Source organism: Misgurnus anguillicaudatus, chromosome 19 (assembly GCF_027580225.2).
Source record: "Misgurnus anguillicaudatus chromosome 19, ASM2758022v2, whole genome shotgun sequence".
Taxonomy (NCBI): Eukaryota; Metazoa; Chordata; class Actinopteri; order Cypriniformes; family Cobitidae; genus Misgurnus; species Misgurnus anguillicaudatus.
In genome coordinates this window covers 32711590-32732423 of record NC_073355.2, presented here as the reverse complement: position 1 = coordinate 32732423, position 20834 = coordinate 32711590, and the positions used below count along the sequence as shown (strand labels likewise).

The following is a 20834-nucleotide window of genomic DNA, read 5'->3' as shown; positions in this document are numbered from 1 at the left end:
ATACTATTTGCACAGCTATTTGAAAAATACAGTAAAGTTACACATCACTGTATTTAGTGAGGTAACTGAGTACAAGACACTGAATATGTATGTTTCACATTTTTGCATATGCTCTTTGCAAATCTTATTTGTTCACAGCATTGTTGTAAATAAGGGTGTATTTTTTTCTTTTGCACAAACAAAAACTCCCTTTGGATAGAGGTGTGCACAACTGTAAACAATATTGTAGTACATATTGGAACTGAACATACAACATACATAGTACTGTAATCATTCTTGCACATCCAGACATTCCTTTCTGTCTGGCCACATAATTTCAGAAATTGATCAATTTAGGAGACATTTTTTGGGAAAAATGATTTAAAAAAAAAAAATGATTTTGACAATTTGTTCAACATTTTTGTATGTAATGACTCAAGCAATGAAATAAGGACCTTTAGCTTAATATGGAATGACTATTCAGCATTCACAAGTATAGTTAATTTTGACCGACATGACATAAGCAAATTATAATGTTATAAAACAGCAGAGAATTGTATGAAAGCAATTGATGCATGTCCAAAAGCATTTGCAATTTTTTCGAAGGAATGAGAAATTGCTACTATGATGTGCACAAATGATTAAATGTTGTGGAGGTTGAACTAACTGTTGTGCAAATGTAAATAGTGATGTGAGAAATGCAGCAAAGCGACTGAGAAAAACTGTTAACAGGCTCAAACACTTGCTGTTTTTAATATGGCCTAAAAACGTATTTTTATAGTCTGGCATTTGACGGTTTTTGCATCTGACCTCCTTATGATGAATGTATATATATATATATATATATATATATATATTCTCTCTGTACTGAAGCTGTTCTTACATTTGTTTTTCTATTTTCACCCACATCCAATATTACTGTAGAGGATTGATAGTGATGCTTTTTGGTGTATTTTTATCCAGTTGCTGGGATAAAAAGTATTCAGTCATTTTGAGAAATAATTCAATGCCAATGTACTTTCTTTTCATTGGGGTAATTTTTTTAAACAAACATGTTTTATGCTGCAAGAAGAAAACCCACAAAAGTAAATATATGCTATTTAATTCAGCTGAATGTCTCAATGTCATTTCATTCTATTACAAAGTACCACACTTCACATTTCTGTAAGTAATGCACAAACACTAGATTCTTTCATAAAAACAAAGAATAACCATTTGAAAAATCTACAACTTCAGGAGTTTTAATAACAAAAATAATAACAAGAAAGTCATAACATTAAATCGGTGCACTCATTGAAAATGTTCTACGAGCTTGGCAAATATTTCAGCCTTACCAAAATCTACACTCCAAATAATTGGTTGTTTTAACCCAGGGTTACACTGTAAATAAACCTCTGCTGGGTTGTTGGTACCCAACCCTGGAATAAAACAATCCAGAATAGTTCATTTATAGCCCAGCATAGTTCTGTTTAATATTTATCCAACCGTGGGTTAAAACCCAATATTTTTAAACGTGTAAGATATTTAAATACTCTGAACACCTTAATATGTGTGATTATGTCATTTTCTGGCACTATACAGTAGGTAAACATCAAAATTAAATAAACAAAATGTCAAAATAGGGATATAAATAGCTTAATTTAATGTTGAAAATAAATGTATATAACAAACATAATACTTCTTAAAATAAAAAAAAACGGAATACATCATAGGTCTGTAATGTTTTTTTTAAAGTGTAATATGGCTCTAAGGTGTATGGTACACATTGAAAATGTCTAATAATAAACCAGTGCAGAAAAGCTAATATAAGAGCACAGACCGTGTGCAGTGTACTGTGAATGTGGTAAGTTACTGATTTTCCTTGTATTTAGCCTAAAGCTGTACAATATGCTGCTTCAGTGGGGCTTTAAAATCAATTGTGCTATCAGCTCCAGTAAATCTTAATAAACAAAGTCAAATAAAGAAGAATTCATGGTTGTACATCCACTGTGGCGCCTTCTTTTATGTGTATGAGAGAGTTTATTTTCCATTGGTTTATCAACCGCAACAAATATATATGATCCAGTGACAGCAAGAATGTTCCCTGCCTATTGTGTTGTGCTTTATTGCACATTTCGTGTCCCCTGGCTCCTCATCCATATTCTTATATAATTTATCTTTTAAAATGACTTGCATCTTTTTATCCATAAACTACCATGTTCCTTAAAATGGACAATAGCTTCCTGATAGCCTTGACTAAAATAAAATAAAATAAAATAAAATAAAATAAAATAAAATAAAATAAAATAAAATAAAATAAAATAAAATAAAATAAAATAAAATAAAATAAAATAAAATAAAATAAAATAAAATAAAATAATAAAATAAAATAAAATAATAAAGAGAAATAAAATAAAATAAAACAAATCAAAATAAAATAAAAAGGAAATAAAATAAAACAAAACAAAATAAAGAAAAAATAAAACAAAATAAAAAGAGACAGACAGAATGTAAAGTTTGAGTAAACAGTAGTTCTCAAATTTTTTCGGCATGCGGCCCTCCTTGTGTACGATGGGCCTCACTTGTGCCCTTTGTGCCCCCCCCCCCAAAAAAAAAAAAAATTACAAAAACAAAAAATTTAAATTAAACAAAACTTAAAAAATATAAAATCTCGAGGGTCCCCAGTGGGCCACAGCCCCCAGTTTGAGAACCATTGGACTAACATTTAAAGTTTATGTTTACTTATGTTGTACTGCAATGGCAACATACTGTACAGAGGTCACATACAGTGTTAATTCAAATTGATAATATAAAAATATTAAAATAATTTAAATATGCCAATTCATGTGTCAACATCTAATCTAACCAGTGTACATAAAAAATGATTAAGTAAAATAAAAATATGAAAAATGATTTAATAAACCATACTACATTAGGATACACCAACAAAAATCTTTTTCTAGTTTTAGTGTTGTGGTTTTTTTATGGAAAGAAGATGAGAAGAGAGAAGAACAGCAGAGAATATAGACGATGAAAAGTGAAATCTAACATTAAAGTAAAACAGGGAAGTGTTGTTTTATTATCTAAACACTACACCTCTATCCACTGTATAGTAACGCATTTGAAACATTATTATTTTTCTCTTTAGTCTCCTGGGATAACTATTATACCACAGCGAGGTCTTACTTATTTCTACACACACAAACCCTTTATCACATTTGCACAACCTTCCAGAGATACGTCGTTGCACTTACATCGGCAAAACAATTAGCGTGCTTGTTAGTATTGGCAAAATATACTGTAGCTCTGAAATATTGACCTACAGTACATGTACATCCCATCACACACAGACCAATTTGGCAAATGTACTTACACTCTCCTTCTTTACATGTACCTCCCCACACACACAAATGCTAACTGAAAACCCTGTTATAAATCTTTCAGCTGTCATCTTAGTTCTGGTCTTTGCTGTTCAAAGCAAGCCATGCCAAGTTTATATTCACCTAAAACTTCACTTCCACATGTTGGAGATTGAAATATCCCCGGAAATCTGCCAATTTGTGAAGTCCAACAACACTGACTTGACAAGAACATAATATTTAAGAGAGAGGAACAGCTAAACCCACTATAAAACAGAGGAGAATAACAGGCTGCCTGTGGGAATGAAGATGGGATGAGCGTGAGTATTGTTTCATGAACAACAGAACTGAAACCTTCTCACAAATAAGCCATGAAGAGAGGAGGTGCTTAATCGTCACAAATCGTCAACCCTTTCAGGCTATATTAAATGGTATAAACTGTGAATTTTCTATTTGTTTAATACAAGTTCTGCAATTTTTGTATGCTGAATATGTTTAAGTTTCGATCTCTAACTTTTGTGTAAGAATTTTGAGAAAAGTTAAGATTACATTTACAGTTCCGCATTTGGCAGGTTATTTTATCCAAAGCGACTTACAGTCAGTGTTGGGGGTAACGCATTACAAGTAACAAGCATTACGTAATAATATTACTTTTCTGAAGTAATGAGTAAAGTAACGCATTACGCAATAAATGTACATATTGATATTTTAGTTACTTTTTCAAAAAAAGTAATGCAAGTTACTTTTCAGTTCAATAAATTTGATGTAAAAAACAATGTACTGCATTAAACTGAACGTATTAATGTAGATTTACGTGCACTATGCGTATGCGCCTAAGCGGCAACAGTTTCGGTCAGAAACAGAGATGGCAGGACAGAGCTTGTAATTTTTGCGATGGAAATATGCAATTTCTGAATGCAGAACGTCTCAGTCATAAGAAAAAGTAACTTAAAAGTAACGTAAGCATTACTTTCCACGAAAAGTAACTAAGTAATGCAATTAGTTACTTTTTGGGGAGAAACTTAATATTGTAATGCATTACTTTTAAAAGTAACTTTCCCCAACACTGCTCACAGTGCATTACAAGGTATACATTTTGATCAGTATGTGTGTTCCCTGCGTTCGAGTCTTTGACCTTTAGTAACCCTTACACACAGCTGTACCATTAAACTATACAGAAGCACATTAAGTAAAGAGAAAATGTAAAATAAGACATTTGTATGTTAAACTAGCAACACACACACACGCACGCACACGCACACACACACACACACGCACATAACCTGGCTCGATGCAAATACTAGGTACTTACTAGTGGTATTGTATCGGACCCCAAGAAAGGTCTCCGGACAGGGACGGGACACCACTTCTCCAGCACCGCTCCTAGGCCAACACGTCCCAATGCCATCAATGGATGTGTTACAGAACAGACCTGCAAGGCATAAGAATAGAGAAAAAACATTGAGAAAAAAAGCAATCACTGTCAATAAAAGTGTTGAAAAGTAAAACTGCGTTAATGATAAAATGCTAAACTAGATTTTCAGCCAAGGTTTGTGGGTGCAGATTTTGCATCTGCATATTAACTTGTGTTTTTGCGGTGCGTCGACTTTAGTTTTAAATTGAGTCTTACAGCTCCAAGTGTTTCAAATTAACTCTACGGGAGATCATTTAACATCGCTTATTTTCTATGTGGTATCTCAACCATCTAGTCTCACATTTCCTAAAGAAATGCTTTCTATTTGAAACAGGACAATAAACATATTCAGGGGTGCTGACATAAGCACTTAAAGCTTTTAGTGGTGATGGCTATACTCTTCGAAACCATTTCAATCATCCTAATCAACAGTATCTCGCCATATATCTTCATTTCTGCTTCTTTTCTCTTTCTCTGTTTGTCCTACTGTAGCTGGAGGCCACATTTGTATCTTCGCAATCTTTCCACAACCCATTTTAGTACATTCTTTTTAATCGAAACGGATCTGTGGAGCTCTGCAAAGATTAAAAAGTCTTTCAAAGGCCTTTAATCCTTAGGGACTTTATCATATACTGTATGTGTAATCCTTTGCGTTTGTGGCAGGTTTCGATAAGAATATGTGTGGATCAGAAGCTTTTTGGGCTCCATCCATTTATACGCATGTAACCTGATCGTATTGGTCATCTTAAAAAACAATCTAAATAGCATTGGACAATCTGTTTGTACAACCATAACGGGAAAATAACAGAAACAGAGAAGCTTTAGAATTACCAACCTGCTACTTAAAACATTAACTCTGACCTGGAAAAGTCAGGTGCTACTGGTTTTGTTATTGATGCCCTTGTTTATCATTCTCATCATATGGTGTTTTTCAGAGGGGTGTATATGAAGTAAACCATTCTCATAAGTCAAATACTGTGTTCCATGTAAGAAATAATAACGCTGACTTATAACACACTGAGTTACATTAACACACAGCTGGAGAAACCATGCAAACTCGATTATTGCTCTTCCTACTGTCATCTCTTAATTAACTTCTGAGAGCTTGTAGAATGAAGTAAACATTGCTGCCGCCAACTAAATGAGAAACTGCATTTGATCAGATTTTTTGATAACTGAAGTTTATCATGATGTGGATTAGATTGTAATCTTGGATCTGATGTTGTAATCATTGACGGTAGATTTTCTTGGGATTTCCACGGGCATGGCTACTGTTGAAACATGGAGATGTCATGTCACATGAACACTGCAAATACCCAATAATGAAAACTGACCTGTGGAGTTGATGGGAGTGGATGTCAGATTCCACAGGATTAAAGTACGAGCTGGAAAAAGACCAGAAAAAGAATGTGTAAATAATTTTTCACCTAAATCCTTTGATTTTAAAGTTAACTTTTTAGTGCATAAAATTTTTGTCCAAGTTTTTTTCTGGTTACCATTCACTTTAATTGTATAAAAAAAGCATTGCTCCACACAATAGCATTCAGTATAAAATCACATTTTGAGTTACACAAAGAGAGAAAAATCATTATGAGGATGAGCAAGTGGTATTTTTTTATGTAAAGTAAATCTAAACTAAAGACACATCATTTAAAAGGGCAAAACTTTCCTGAGAAAATTTTATTGTTGAAAGTGTGCTCTTTCAAAGCTCAGGAGATTTATTGGAGTTGTTTTTCCTTTAAGTATTAACTTTGTCTTCATGAAAGTTTTTTCTGGCAATTTTAAATAAATGAATTAATGATAAAAATGATGAAAATTTAAACCTTTACCATTTCATTGTAGAAAATTTGTATGTGCCAAAATTAAAAATTAAATGAAATTATTTTCTTTTCAACACTCTCAGAAATAAAGGTACATTAGTTGTCACTGGGACAGTGGTACACTTTTGTACCCAAAGAGTGCATATTAGTACTTCAAATGTACATATTGGTAGTTCAAAGATACATATTTGTACTAAATGGTACATATTAGGACCTTTTTTAAAAGATACTGCCCCAGTGATAGCTTTTGTACCTTTATTTTTGACATACTCTAAAAATGTCTGGGTTATTTTTGACCCATAATGGGTAATTATTGGACAGAACACGTGCTGGGTTAAAAATGACCCAATGTTGGGTTGATGTTATGCAACCATGGGGTATAATGACCCAGCAGTTGGGTTAAAATAACCCAGCATTGGGTCGATTTTTTACCTACCACATGTTCTGTCCAATATTTACCCATTATGGGTCAAAAATAACCCAGACATTTTTTAGAGTGCAGTGAAAGTGATAATGCATCTTTCAAATTGAAAAATAAAATGCAATTGATGATTTGTCATTTTATTTTCATTGCAATCTATAGACTGTCAATATTAAAATGAAATGGCAAACATGAAGAAGAAACTGCAAATACATTTTTATTCATGCTCATGCAATAATAGTGACAACATCTAATTAAAATGTGTGCTCTTTTATTTTATGGTTTTCGTTTTCATTTCCCCACATCTTTTATATATCTTGTGTTTCTACTAAAACTCACAGTCTGGTCGAATCATCCAGTTTGTGCGTTCTGAGGATTATGTTGTTAAAAATAATTTGACACTGTCTTTATGTCTGTGGTCTCCCATGGATTTAAAAATCCACTGGGTCCCAGGCCTAAGAGTATAGACCTGTAATCTTAAAGGGCACCTATTTCATTGAACAACATTATTTTGTCTATTTGGTATAATACAATGTGTTTGCATGGTTTATGGTTAAAAAAACATTATTATTTTCCACATACTGTACATTTTTGTAGCTCCAGATTTCCATCTCTTCCTAAAAAAGCACTGATTTTGTACAAAACTTAAAGATTTAAGTAGCCTAAAATCCGTGGGTTTGTTGTAGAAAAGAGATTTACGTTGGAGATGATAACTCACGTCATCATTTACTTTGGAGTTTGTACCTTTTGCATATTGCTAACATGTACTAATACACACTTATGCTGCGTTTACACCAACCGCGGTAGAGGCGTGAACCACGAGTGATTTCAATGTTAAGTCAATGTGAAGACGCGCTGACGCGTGTCTGGAGGTCCCACGGATGAGGTGTTTGGCGCGGTGCAGAAGATGCGTTTCCGTCTCATTCGCGTGTCTAGCTCACGCGAAAGCCGCGAATTTAGCGTTGTGTGTGGTACGCACGAATGGTGCTTTTTGTGCATTTTGTGTTTGAGGCGAATTGGCAGCTGACGCCAGAGTTGAAAAATGTGAACTTTGGCGGAATTTCGCGCCGCGTTAACCAATCAGGAGCCTGCTTGCTGCTGTGGAGGCAGCCCCGCCCGGAGTCACTCATTCAACCTGAAGGAACGCTTGATATCACCCGGAACTATACGACACAAGTTCTTATTTCTATAGAGACAGAAATAAAAAGGACCTCGCTTGGAAGAGTGTCAGTGAGGACATTGGGCAACCTGCTAAGTTGTAATACACACTTCACTTTTGAGTCACGTGACGTTTATCGACCCGAGCCGTTTATTTTCCCCCTATAGTAAGGTTACGAAATACAAACCGGTAACTCTCTCAATAAATGCACAATCAACATCAGTCATCTTGCAAATAGACAACCGCATAGCATTGCCCCTCCCACAAGAAGCGGATTTTGCCTCTGACGCGCGTCAAATGCTTGCTTTTTCTGCGCGTCTACTCCGCTCTACACGCGTGAATGCATTTAAACTGTTCAAACGGCAAACTACACTGTAAAAAAAAACTGTGTAAATTACAATGATATTACAGCTGGGTGTGCCGGTAACTTACCATAGATTTAAATTTATGTTATTTACTGAGAAGAGTTTGTTCAAAGTTATATACATTTGAATATATACTTTACAGAATAAAACTATACAATAACAGCCTCATGCAAAGCATTCTGGGAACCAGAAATCATCATCAACCTTTTTCTGTTTTTTGCTTCAGATTTTGTTTCCCAGAATGTTTTGCTTGATGCTGTTTTTTTAGATTTACTCTGTAAAGACAAAGACTTGTAAATGTTTAATATTCATTTAACTTTGAACAAAATGTTTCCAGTAAATAACATACATTTAAATCTATGGTAAGTTAACGGCAACCCAGCTGCAATAACACTGTAATTTTTTTTACTGTGTAGGCGCGGTAGACGTGATTTTGACGCCTGAAACGCGGTTTGTGTAAACGCACCATTACACACCAAAGGAAATGTAAAATCATGAATTGGATAATTGGTGCTCTTTAATGTTGATTATACAGGTAAAATAATCTGGATTTGGTAAAGTTCAAAATAAAACATTCAATAATAATGACTTTTGATTGCAATCTTGCCTAATCTAAGCCAAATCTCATATTTTTGACATATTCTCTTCTAAATCTCTAACTACGAGATTTGTAAAATGTCTGTGTCTTTCCCTCAGGAGGAGATTTAAGCAAAAGTTTGAATTTGCTCTCCAGTCAATCTCACTGATATCTAGGAGAAGTAATTACGATACTGAAAAGATCATATCTCTGATTTTGCCTTCAGATGTGTTAAAATCATCTCCTGTGAAAAAAGATGCATGTATGCTAATTCTTTAAAATAATAAAGTCTTCTAGAACCTTCTCTGTCTTATAATGGAACCCCTGTATAGTGCATAATGACTGGTGAAAGATGACAGTCCTTGGCGAGTGAGTCACATTAACAAACACCCCCTCCTTCACAAATTCGTTCATCTCACCAGGAACTGTCTTCGGGTTTCATTTACAGCGCACATTTAGCTTGCTTTCTTGCTGACAAAGGATCAAAGCACGCCGATGCAATCTACAGTATATAAATTACGTCGGGAAGATGAAAAGTTGAACTTGCATCCAGGGCTGTTTTTAATAATGCCCCCGATAAGCTCCCGTGACCGCATGCTCTCTAATCATTTATCGTCTGTGATCGCAAGACACAAACATACCTAAAAAAAGTCAAATATACAAATATAAAAATTCAAAATGAATGCGGCATTCTCTGTGCCTACAAGCTAAAGTTTGATCATTCATTTCTGTTCCTATTTAATAAAAACAAGACAAAGGTATCTTGGAAATCCACGGTTGTCTGAGTTGGTTTCGTCAGCTTGTGAACGAAGCCACTGTACCACAACCACATTGTTGTTTAAATCAGATTTTGTGTATCTGCCTCAAATATGTTGTTTACAAGTTCTCCTAACATGTAAGCAATGCAAAAACATAATGCATTTTGCAAATTATGGCTTTGGTCATTCTGGACTGTAAGAATTTACAAACAAACAAAATAAGAAACACATACAACTAACTTCGCTCTACAATATTTTGCCATTATAGATTAAACATAACAATCTCCTTGTAGACATCTGTGTTGTCTTTCCAGTCCCATCCTGGTTAAAATTGTTTCTTTGTTGACCCACTGGTCTGCTGTTCAGCAAGATAAAACAAGTACACATCTATTAATCTTTAACCCCACACAGAAGTCATGGCCAGTTAGACCGGCTCCATCGCACTGGAGCACAACACATAAAATCTCAAAGTCATGTGTCTACGTGTTCTCTAGACCTAATATATACAGTAAGTGGCGCATACAGTGTCATATCAACATTAAATTATTCATAATGGACACAAGCAGCTTTATTGTCTCTTCGAAACACAGTAATGGATGCCCTCCAAAACGCCATGCTCTCAGAACACGTTAATTCATAAATGATGATCCACCCTACGCTTGAAGCTTTCTTATTTGGCGGCACAATGAAGTTCATTGTTGTCCATCCAAATGTATTTTTTGTGTTGTACTTAGTTTGGAGATATATGATGCTGATGGGCCTAGTGTTGGCTACAGGACGCCGCTCAGGAAACACTATCCATGTTTTTGGATATGATCTAGTCGAAAATCTCCGCTGATAGCTTGGGGTTCTGTAATTTCATGAATGTCTTAACACAGTTGTTGCTCTGAGCAGCTGTAGAAACATGGCACGCATTAAATCATTTTCAATTTCTCACGCCAGTAGTGCTTCCTATCTGTACTTCTGACAAACATACTGCCCAGCATAATCTTTTCATGTACATGCTGTTAAAACAAAAAATGTTATGTATAAATTATTACCAAAGATTTATACTGGACTTACTTTACTTAACTATTATTAAGCATTTACAAAATGTTTTATTCATTTAAAAAGGGACCACGTACAATTTGTAGCATAAAAGTTTCAAGCATTGTACCAGATTTAGCCAAATGCTAATTTTCATCTGCAGTCCCCAAGCAGGTCATCGCTATAACTACTAAAAATACAAACAATTACAAAATATATTAAAGCGTACATAATCACACATCCTATCAGGGCTATATTAATGTTTACAAAATTAAGTTGATTTACAATTTAAAAAACATATATGAACTGTACACTTCTTTATATGATCTGGTTTTGCATTCCTTTGAGTAGTAGCTTTCACTGAGAAAGACGATAATCCAAAAGCAGAAAAACAACTACGGAACAACGCAGATTTTAATGGATGATAGTCTGGTAGATCTCATCATTGAAAGGGTCATAATATGAGATTTTTTCAAGATTTAAAATAAGTTGTTGGTGTCCCAGAGTGCTTAGGTAAAGTTTTAGCTGAAAATACCCCACAGATTTATTATGTTAAAAATAAAATTTTGTGGTTCCGAGCAAAAATGTGCCATTTTTGTGTGTGTCCTTAAAATGCAAATGAGCGAATGAAATGCAAACACTGATTACAATGATGGTGGTTGTTGCAACTGAAACTCTTTGAAATTGTGCTGTCAATCATTTTTTTCTCTCTCTCTTTCTCTCTGCACTAAATGGCAGTGCCGTGGTTGGATTAAGGGGCGGTATTATTGTAATTGGCCTTCCTACCTACCTCCAACATATCCGCCAACCCATACGATTGCTTTGGTCGTTTGTCCATTTCACCAAATACGACTAATAGATGCACTTACTAATAAGCGCCGCACATGAAACTTAATATATAAGGGTATAAAATTATATTTTAGGGTATAATTTTGCTATGATGACATGTACTGGGATAAGATTTTCAATTTCAACCGCCAGGATTAATAGTATTTTATTACACATTACACTATTCAGGCATTTAAAGCAATTAACATACCCATTTATTTATTATATGATATAAACACAGCATACAAAACAGTCACAACTTTTTTTAAAATTTACTTAAAATATACCAAGTGTACCTAGGTCAAACTATTGATTTATTTGAAAAAAAGATGCAAAAGTGATGGCGATCCGCTGTAAATATCAGATCCGGACGTACACTGATTCAAGAACTGCTGCGATGCTACGTCATCTATGATTGTGAAAAGGCATTGGCTTTCGTGTGTCTTGTGACCAATCGCATCATTACGTCAGCTAAGAATGTGAAGCGCTTTTGGCTCTTATGACCGACTACGTCATGCTGGTTTATGTTTGAATGAGATCTGACTGTGCGTTTTGATCACAGAGTTCTTCATATAAAGTAAGCTTCAGTTTACAAGGTTTGCAACGCGAATGGTTTGTAATACTTTTATACTGTTTTATGCAATAAATACCTGACTGTACTTTACTTGCGTGTTGTGTTTTATATGGTTGAGGAGTGGTGGGGTTTAGGGTAAGGGTGAGGGTATGGTTAGATGCTCCAAAATATTTTAAAAATCATAAATCTTTATGAAACCGTTTCTACATTTACAAATTCACTTATTTAAATGAGTCTAATCTGACGTATAAGGTAAAAACCTTAAAACGTAACAACAGGTTGAATTTAACATGGAAAAAGTCAGAGTTTCATGCTATGACCACTTTTATATAACATACACAAATTTGGAAAATTTGGAAAAAAAGTGTTTTTTACAGAAATTTTCTTCTATAAATATATAAACATACAATATATTTAAAATGAAAGAACAGATCCTCTGTTTTTAAACAAACAAACAAACAAAATGGAAAAAAGTTTCATCTTATCTTCATTTCTTCTCTTTTTATAAATATGGGTAGGTTTTTCTCAAAAATATAAACATTTTGAGCAAAACTGAAATAATTGCATTTTTGTAAAGGACTTTTGTTAGAGATCAGATTCAGAACAATGATCAAAACATACACAGAGTTTACAATGTTGTAGAATTAGCTAATGCTTCAGTTTATTATAAATTGATCACCACCTAGTGGATAATAGCGGAATTAAAGATTTATGTACAAACTCATCAGGGAAGCGTCATTGGCAAGGAATTGTTTTCTCTTAATTAACGAGATAACTCGTGAAAGGCTGGATAAGCGTTAATAAGTAAAGGCGGGTCATGACTTCATATCCATAGTCTGTATTTAGTTGTTTTCACTTCTGTGGCAAACGCTGACAGTCGCACAGTTGCTTGTATCCAAATATTGTATGAGGTGACTTTAAACAGAATTGAACTGTGGAAGAGTCGCAACCTGCATCTAGAACAGCAGTAATGTTTACACTTTAGGCTTCTTATAAAGTGTGTCAAGGACATAGCCAATTCTTCAAATAGATGGTAAGCTGTTTTAAACAACTTTGGTGAAGAAATGTGGACGTTAACTTCAGGCGTGCTCAACTTTAAGCAGTGTGCGTGTGGAAAAGTCTGTAAACAGTGTGATGGTAAACGGCCTGAAAAAGTCAGCGCATTCTGACGTCATCCGTTTTTATTCTCCATTCACACAAAACGCTCACCAGTAAATTACTGGTAATTTTACAATCTCTTAATGGTAAACTGGTGACACTGATTTAACAGAAAAGAAACTTACCAGTAATTTCCCAGTAAAGACTGTATGGGTGAAAGGGACAAATACTGTATGACCCCAGCATTACCCCAACAATCCAAACAACATAACATATGAGAAAGAATCCTGGCATAAATAAAAATTTAGGATTAAATGTAATGTACCTTGATATAAAAGGTGGCTTTTCTATTTCTTATTTAAATACTATTTGTGACATTTTAAGGTATTTAATTAAAAACATGGAAAAAAGGGAATAACATATCATATGCATGTTGTGAAAACCAAGTAACATGATCTTCCTCCCCAACTGTGTTTGCTGTTTGGGGTCAAATTACATGTTAGATCAGTACAGTCTCAAAAACTGCATCCAGTGACAAAATGAAGCTGCAGACACCCACAGCTCACAGTATGAACGGACAGATTTTTATGCAGATGTATTTGTTTATATTTCTGTGTGTGAGACAGGGAAGGAGAGAGAGAGAGAGAGAGAGAGAGAGAGAGAGAGAGAGAGAGAGAGAGAGAGAGAGAGAGAGAGAGAGAGAGAGAGAGAGAGAGAGAGAGAGAGAGAGAGAGAGAGAGAGAGAGAGATTTGCATGGAATAAATATTCATGGCATCATATTTAGCCTTTAGTCAGTGATTTTTATATGATTATTCAAAACAAGTTTCTTTGCCTTACATTATCTTAACATATATATTTTTGACAAATATTAACCAATATCCCCCCAAATATTATATCAGCAAGTCTAAACAAACTTCAAATTAGATTGTTAAATTAATTCTATATAAAACAATGATTTCAGCAAAGATGGATCAATTCACATTAAGAGTTATAAACCATGTGTAAAAAAACAGTTGTAGCAGATTAAAGTTTGGTTTGTTGGTAAATGTTAAAATCTTTAGTTGCCTTGACAATAATCTTTCCTAAAAAGACATTTTGTATTTAGAAAACAATCAGATTCACATCAGGCTATGCTACATTTTTTCAATATATCACATCATATCACAGAAATTTGCTCATCATTACCATGACAACATGCCAGAGAGCGAATGGTCTCCTGATACATGGTGTTAATTACAACGAGTGGGCTTCAGTTCCAAAAAGCTCCCTGAACTTCACACAGGCTCGGATGTGCGAATGTTTGATATTTCATAATTAATGTTAACAATGGATAAACAAATAACTGTAAAAACATAGCATGGCCTCATGAAATCTGATCAACTGATAATATATCATCCATTAAAATACCACATATGGGAGATTTCATGAGCATCAGCATGCGTTTTGGTTACACTCTACAATAAGGTTGTATTAGTAAACATTAGTAACTAACATGAACAAACAATAAACAATATAGTTTTTCAGCATTTATTAATTCCTCTTAATGTTTGTTAATGTCCCGGGTAAAAAAGTTGCTCTTTAGTGTATTAGAAACATGATTAAAAATACATGAAGTATTAAACAAGTATGCTTCTACTTCTTGTGTTTATTTAAAGAGTATGTAAAGTATACTTTTAGTATATGCACAAAATGTACTTACAAACTATAATTTTCGCTGCAATGCCTTTTTAAGTTTATTTCATTAGAATGGCGATACAATGCAATTAAGTAAGTATGCAAGTGTGCTTAATTGCTCATGAATCTTGTAGTAGTGCATTTTAGTGCACTTGAAGTTTAAAAAAAGGTACAATTTTAGTATACTATTTACAATTGAAGTTTAGTCAAATAGTTATTAAGTTGAATTGTAATACATAATTGAACACACTCAGGGGCGTCATGCACCAATTTTTTTTAAGGGGGCACAGTGTCAACAGCTCACAGAAATTTGTGCATACACAGACATCAAACAAAATATTATAGAGCTTTCAGTCTTTTTCATGGCACTTACATTTCTAACAATCTGAAAACCCCTGCTTTCATGCAAAAACCAAAATAAGAGTGATGACTAACTTTAATATCAAATACTATTCAATCGGAATAATTTGCATTAATCGGACACATTTGCATCATATTTACATCTGAAACGGCATGTTTTATTTAAGTCTTAATGGCTTGTTAATGCATTTTGCACAACAACTACATTATCATATAAAAATAATGTAATTTTAAATCTATAAAGTATATAAACAACGAAAATGACATAAGCTATAGCCACGTGATTGATTTTAATGTTCAATAATGATTTTAAAAAATATGTTTAGATAAAATTATTAGAGGAACGGATTTTTGCATTAAATTTTACCTCATGTGAGCATGTGAGATTCCGCGCCCGCGTGAACTCTGGCGAACTTTGGCATTGTGCCAAGAAGATGAATCTCTACTACAGTAATATAACGTTGAGACGGTCACATTTAAAATCATACATTTTCTACACAGAGAAGGCTAACTGCACATTACCGTACTGGGGTTTGGAAATGTTGTGAGCGTCTCTAACACGTTTTAATTTCTCAGATAGCCAAATGCAGCAGCAAGCCAGCAACAGCAGAGAGCTCGTGAGCGCGCCCAGACGCTGATGACGTCTGCGACTGCGATGACTGCAGCGCCAGCTGCCGCCAGAATAAAAGTAATGTAACATGATCAAAACACTATCAAAACGGCGAAAATCTCCGAAAAGTGACAAGGATGCAGCACAGAATGTATAATATTGTGCATATTAAAGAGATTAAAAGTCAAAAAACAGATTAATGGACGCTTATTTGATTTTGAGGTTGGATGCAAAATCCATTGGCTCAAAAAAACCAAGGGGGCAGGTGCCCCCTCAGTTTGAATGGGCATGATGCCTCTGAACACACTTAACTATGCTTGGATTTGACGAAAATAGTACAAAATGTAGAAAATATAGTACACTTTTTAAAAGTATATTTTTAATAGAATTATTTTTCACCTGTTATTCATGTTAGTTCATGGTGCATCAACTAATTTTAATAGTTTTGACATTCAATACTAAAAATGTATTAGTAAATGCTAAAATAAACGTAAAGATAATATAGGCTAATGCTTTAGAAGTAATAAATGCTCTAATAATAAATTTTCTAGAAGTATTGTTCATTTATAGTTTATGTTAGCCAATGCATTAAGTAACAAATACAACCTTATTGTAAAGTGTTACCGAGTATTTCATTATTGTTATGATACCGTGAAATATTTGCATTACATCCAATATATTTATATATTTATATTTATATTTATATAGGCTCCTACAAAACCTACATTTAGAACTTCAATTATTATTGCTATAAGATTATCATGTAAAATTCTTTCTTAACTATTTTCTCAACAAAAAGAAAAGGGTGAAAATGAAAGTGGTAAGAAAATGGGCGCGTTCGATGCCACTTTTGCTAATTTAAGGACAGGAAAAACGATTTGTGCGCCAAGCGCATGGTCGAAAAGGGTTGTTCATATTTCCCTAATGAGTAATGGGTGTGTTTTGGGCGTAACGTGCAATAAACCAATGAGAGTCTTATCTCTCATCCCCTTCCAAAGCAAGTTGTGCTGGCGCTATGTCTAATCCCTATTTGGATGACGGACTTTGTAAACTGAAAAACGGAGGAAGAAGACCCCCAGTTTTAGAATATGTTAAAAAAAATGTGTTGTTTTCATTTTTATTGAAATTAAATTTTTTTGGATTAAAACCTTTAAAAGACGTTTTCTTCAGTCATAGAAGTACAAATAGCAGGCTTTTAATTGCTGCAAATGTATTGATATCCTACATAATAATTGTAATCTCATAAAATAATTTGCAAATATGCAAGTAAAGGTTTGTACTCTAAAAAATACAAACAAAAGATAAAGTATTTATCTACTTACCAGGCTACAGGTGAAGCAGCTCTTTGTGCCTTCTAACGTCTCATAACGGTCCTCATTTATGTCCAAGAGACTCCGTAATAATCTTTTACATTCAATCCTTTAATCTTTCATATTTAAAAGTGTTTTTGTGCTGCTGCGCATCATTTATGTGATAAGCAAACCCGCATTGTCGTCCCTTTGTAGTACAGCTGGTATATAATAAACTTTAAGTTTATTCACGAAGAGACACTGTAAAACAATTAAACCTCAGGTGGTGTTGTTTACCCAAATTTGACCCGTAAGTGAAACTGTTTCCAGATATGCACCTCTTTGATGTCGTAATCTCTTCATCACAAAGACTTTTGAACTGTTAGCCTTTAGGCTCACATCACTGGGTATCTGCTGAAATGTATCGTACATATTATGTGGTTCTAAGATTGTGATTTTACATTCATATTCATGTGTAGTATTATTTTAACCCTTGTGTGGTGTTCATATTTCTGTTACTTAGAAAATGTTTGTGGGTCTAGTGGACCCAGAGCATTATTAGTATCTTAAACCAATGCAGTCATACAAATTTATGTATTACTGTTTACAGATGATTACTTTAGCCTCATTGCAAGTAATATAGACAGAATTTATGGTTAATATTTGTCATTTACCACTGATATAGGACTATTTATAGATTAAAGTGCTAATCATTTTTGTGATAATATGAAATAAGAGAAGAAAATTCTATTCTCCCCCAGATGTTTATCTAAAATAAGTATTTTCATCACTTTTTAATCTCAAATAAGTTTTTCATCACTTTGATGTTTAATCCTTTGAACTTAGTTTGAAATTGTACACATTTGTGTCCGTCTACACAGCACAAGCCTCATCTGAAAAGATGCGTTATCATAACACATTATCCATACTGAACACATAACCAGTTCATGCCAGCCAACACAACACATAAGAAGCAGATTTTTGCTGTGTAGCTGTGTTGCATATGCATTTCTTGCATTTTATAGACGTATACTGTGTCTTCCTGTCCATCTTATGTCCACTCACACTGCAGTACAATGTGTTGCTATTGACTACAACCTAAAATGATGAAAATGCTTGGATATGAAATTTTACTTTCCCTATTTCTCACTCTCTCACACACACTCATACACACACAAACACACACACCATAGGTTTTGTGGTAACTTATGGTTTTACAAATAGTAATCAATACACCAGTTTACCATGATTACTACACTTTTACTATAATACAACCATGGTTTTTTTTTGTAAGGGATATAATGGTAAAATGTAGAATGGTTCCTGTTAGACAAAAGGTAAAGTTTTTGGGACAGTGGGGGCAGACAAGTGTTCATGCTTTATATATAACATGTTGTATCCTTGCGCTGTTACAGCAAGTGCCGAAGGACAAAACTCTGACATGCATCCATCACATATGTACAAACATATTTACAAACACACTCATGCACTCACAGGAGTCCCACATAAGTGAAAAGTAAGAGTAAAGTTACATAGCATATTAAAATTTCACTCTCTTATTACCTCCAGGTCCAGTGGACCCGAACACCACATATGTAATATAAATGTGTAGGGGGGGTGTACAGTGTACAGTCATTATAAAGTTGTTTATTTTCATGTTCTTTATAGAAAATGAGCCAAGGCCAATGAATCTGAGGTTGAAACAACAATTAATTGCATAATTTTTCTTTTAGTAAACATTAAAAACGGGTCCCACAGACCCGAACACCACACAAGGGTTAAAGGTCATGGTGCGATGAGTAAAAAGGTCTCATTTCTATAAATCTAAGATAAGATGGATCAAGGTTTTAGAATTTAGGATAGAAGATGGATTTCTTTTAGTGGTGGGGTTTTGCCAGTATGCTTCTGGCTAGTTTGACCAGGTGTTCTTTAGGGTCACTTGGAACAGGTCAAACTGAATTTTTACCAGGTGTCTTTTTAGTATCACTTGACACAGGTCAAACTTTTTTGTTTTTGTAGTTTTTATGATGTATTTGTTCTGGTCAGTATTTAAGGTACATTGGCAAAGGATTCGAGGAAGCATCTGTATTCAGACTTCCCGCACTGCTGTGTGTCGTTTTAATTGCCAGGTTTGATTTGACTTTGTGATTTTATTTAATTTGATTTACTACTGTTATTTGAGATATAAATGTTGATGTTTTGATTAATGAATTTGAAAACTAAATGATTGATTTAAGTGTAACCTGCCTGGCACAATATATTGTTATAATTGATTCATTTTCAGAAATTGTTTTGATTTAGTTTAATTCTTTCAGAAATTATTATGACCAGTAGATTAGAAGGAGTCTGGTATTACCGCAAGATTATTCTGTCATGATATGATCACACTGGTATTTTGATGTTGAGTGGAGAACCTCACCAGGACTCTCAGATTTATGTCTATTACCTGACTTAGCAAGTTGCATGATCGTGACTAAAGTAACTATTTTTATAATCGGAGCAAGCATGGAGCGGCCAGACATAAAAGTATCAGTTTACCCGGCAACCTCTGACTAAGATCAGACTGACAATTTAGTGTCCGTGAGATATACGCAACGGCCGGCGTATACTCTGTGTGATACCAGGTCCCTAATGAATGAATAACTAAGACTATGGGAATTCATAAATAATCAATAATTTAAATTAATATTAACAATGTATTACGTTTGATTATATAATTTGGAGTCAGATTGGGAAACCCACAGAGTCAAATAAGATTAAAAGACTAAATTTGAATGAATGGTTTAAAGGAATGGGGTTCAATGGTATTTCAAGCATTCTGACTTATTAACACAGTTACAGAGTTGTTTCCTTTATGCTAAACGTAGGCAAAGTGTCAAAAAAGCAGTTGGACATGTTACAGAGTATTTCTGTGTCAAATGCACTACGCCAGGGTTCGTACAAGTTTCGGAAAGTTTTTTTCGATTACAGTTCCAACTGACGTTTCAGGGGTTTTCTATACGTATCACTTCTTAATGGGCCCTTCCCCCAGAAATCCCCGCCCACCCATCAATCAGCGGGAGACGCTAGAGCTTGCAAACAGCTTATCACGCCACTCAGCTTTGTTTAATTTCAAAAGTCAACAATGGCACGAAAGATGAAGTGTGTTTTTGGATGTAAGGAGAAGACATCCAGCCTTATGAAAACGATGGATATAGTTTATTATCCGGGGAAGCAGCGGAGTTTTGCGTGTGTGTTTGATGCGCTGGATTTTCCCAACCGGGTCATGACGAGTTGCACGCGGTAAGTAAGACTTCTGTCTTATGTTGGAAATAGTCGCGTGCATATTATATAAATAACACAAACATGTAGTGAATCATAAGTTAAAACAGTGTTGTATAGTGTTGCATGACTCGTACTTGCTCCTCCCGCGGTATAACTCCTCCTTCTTCATTTTTTCGTACGTTATCGGAAAGATTCGGTAAAGCTAATTTTTTTTATAAATCTGATTAAACTAAAGACTGTTCGGAGATATAAAGGATGTCATACTACTCTATAGGTACT

At 34.3% G+C, this 20834-nt stretch overlaps 1 protein-coding gene across 1 annotated transcript in view; it reads right to left on the bottom strand.

Annotated features, from left to right (window-relative positions):
• The window catches only part of crhr1 (corticotropin releasing hormone receptor 1), a 173463-nt gene that overhangs the window by 74412 nt on the left and 78217 nt on the right, over positions 1–20834 (bottom strand). The window contains exons 3-4 of the mRNA XM_055194465.2: positions 6066–6116; positions 4630–4749 (exon numbers count right to left, since the gene is read on the bottom strand). Of these exons, the coding sequence (XP_055050440.1) occupies positions 4630–4749; positions 6066–6116 (171 nt within the window). The remainder of the gene's footprint in view (positions 1–4629; positions 4750–6065; positions 6117–20834) is intronic.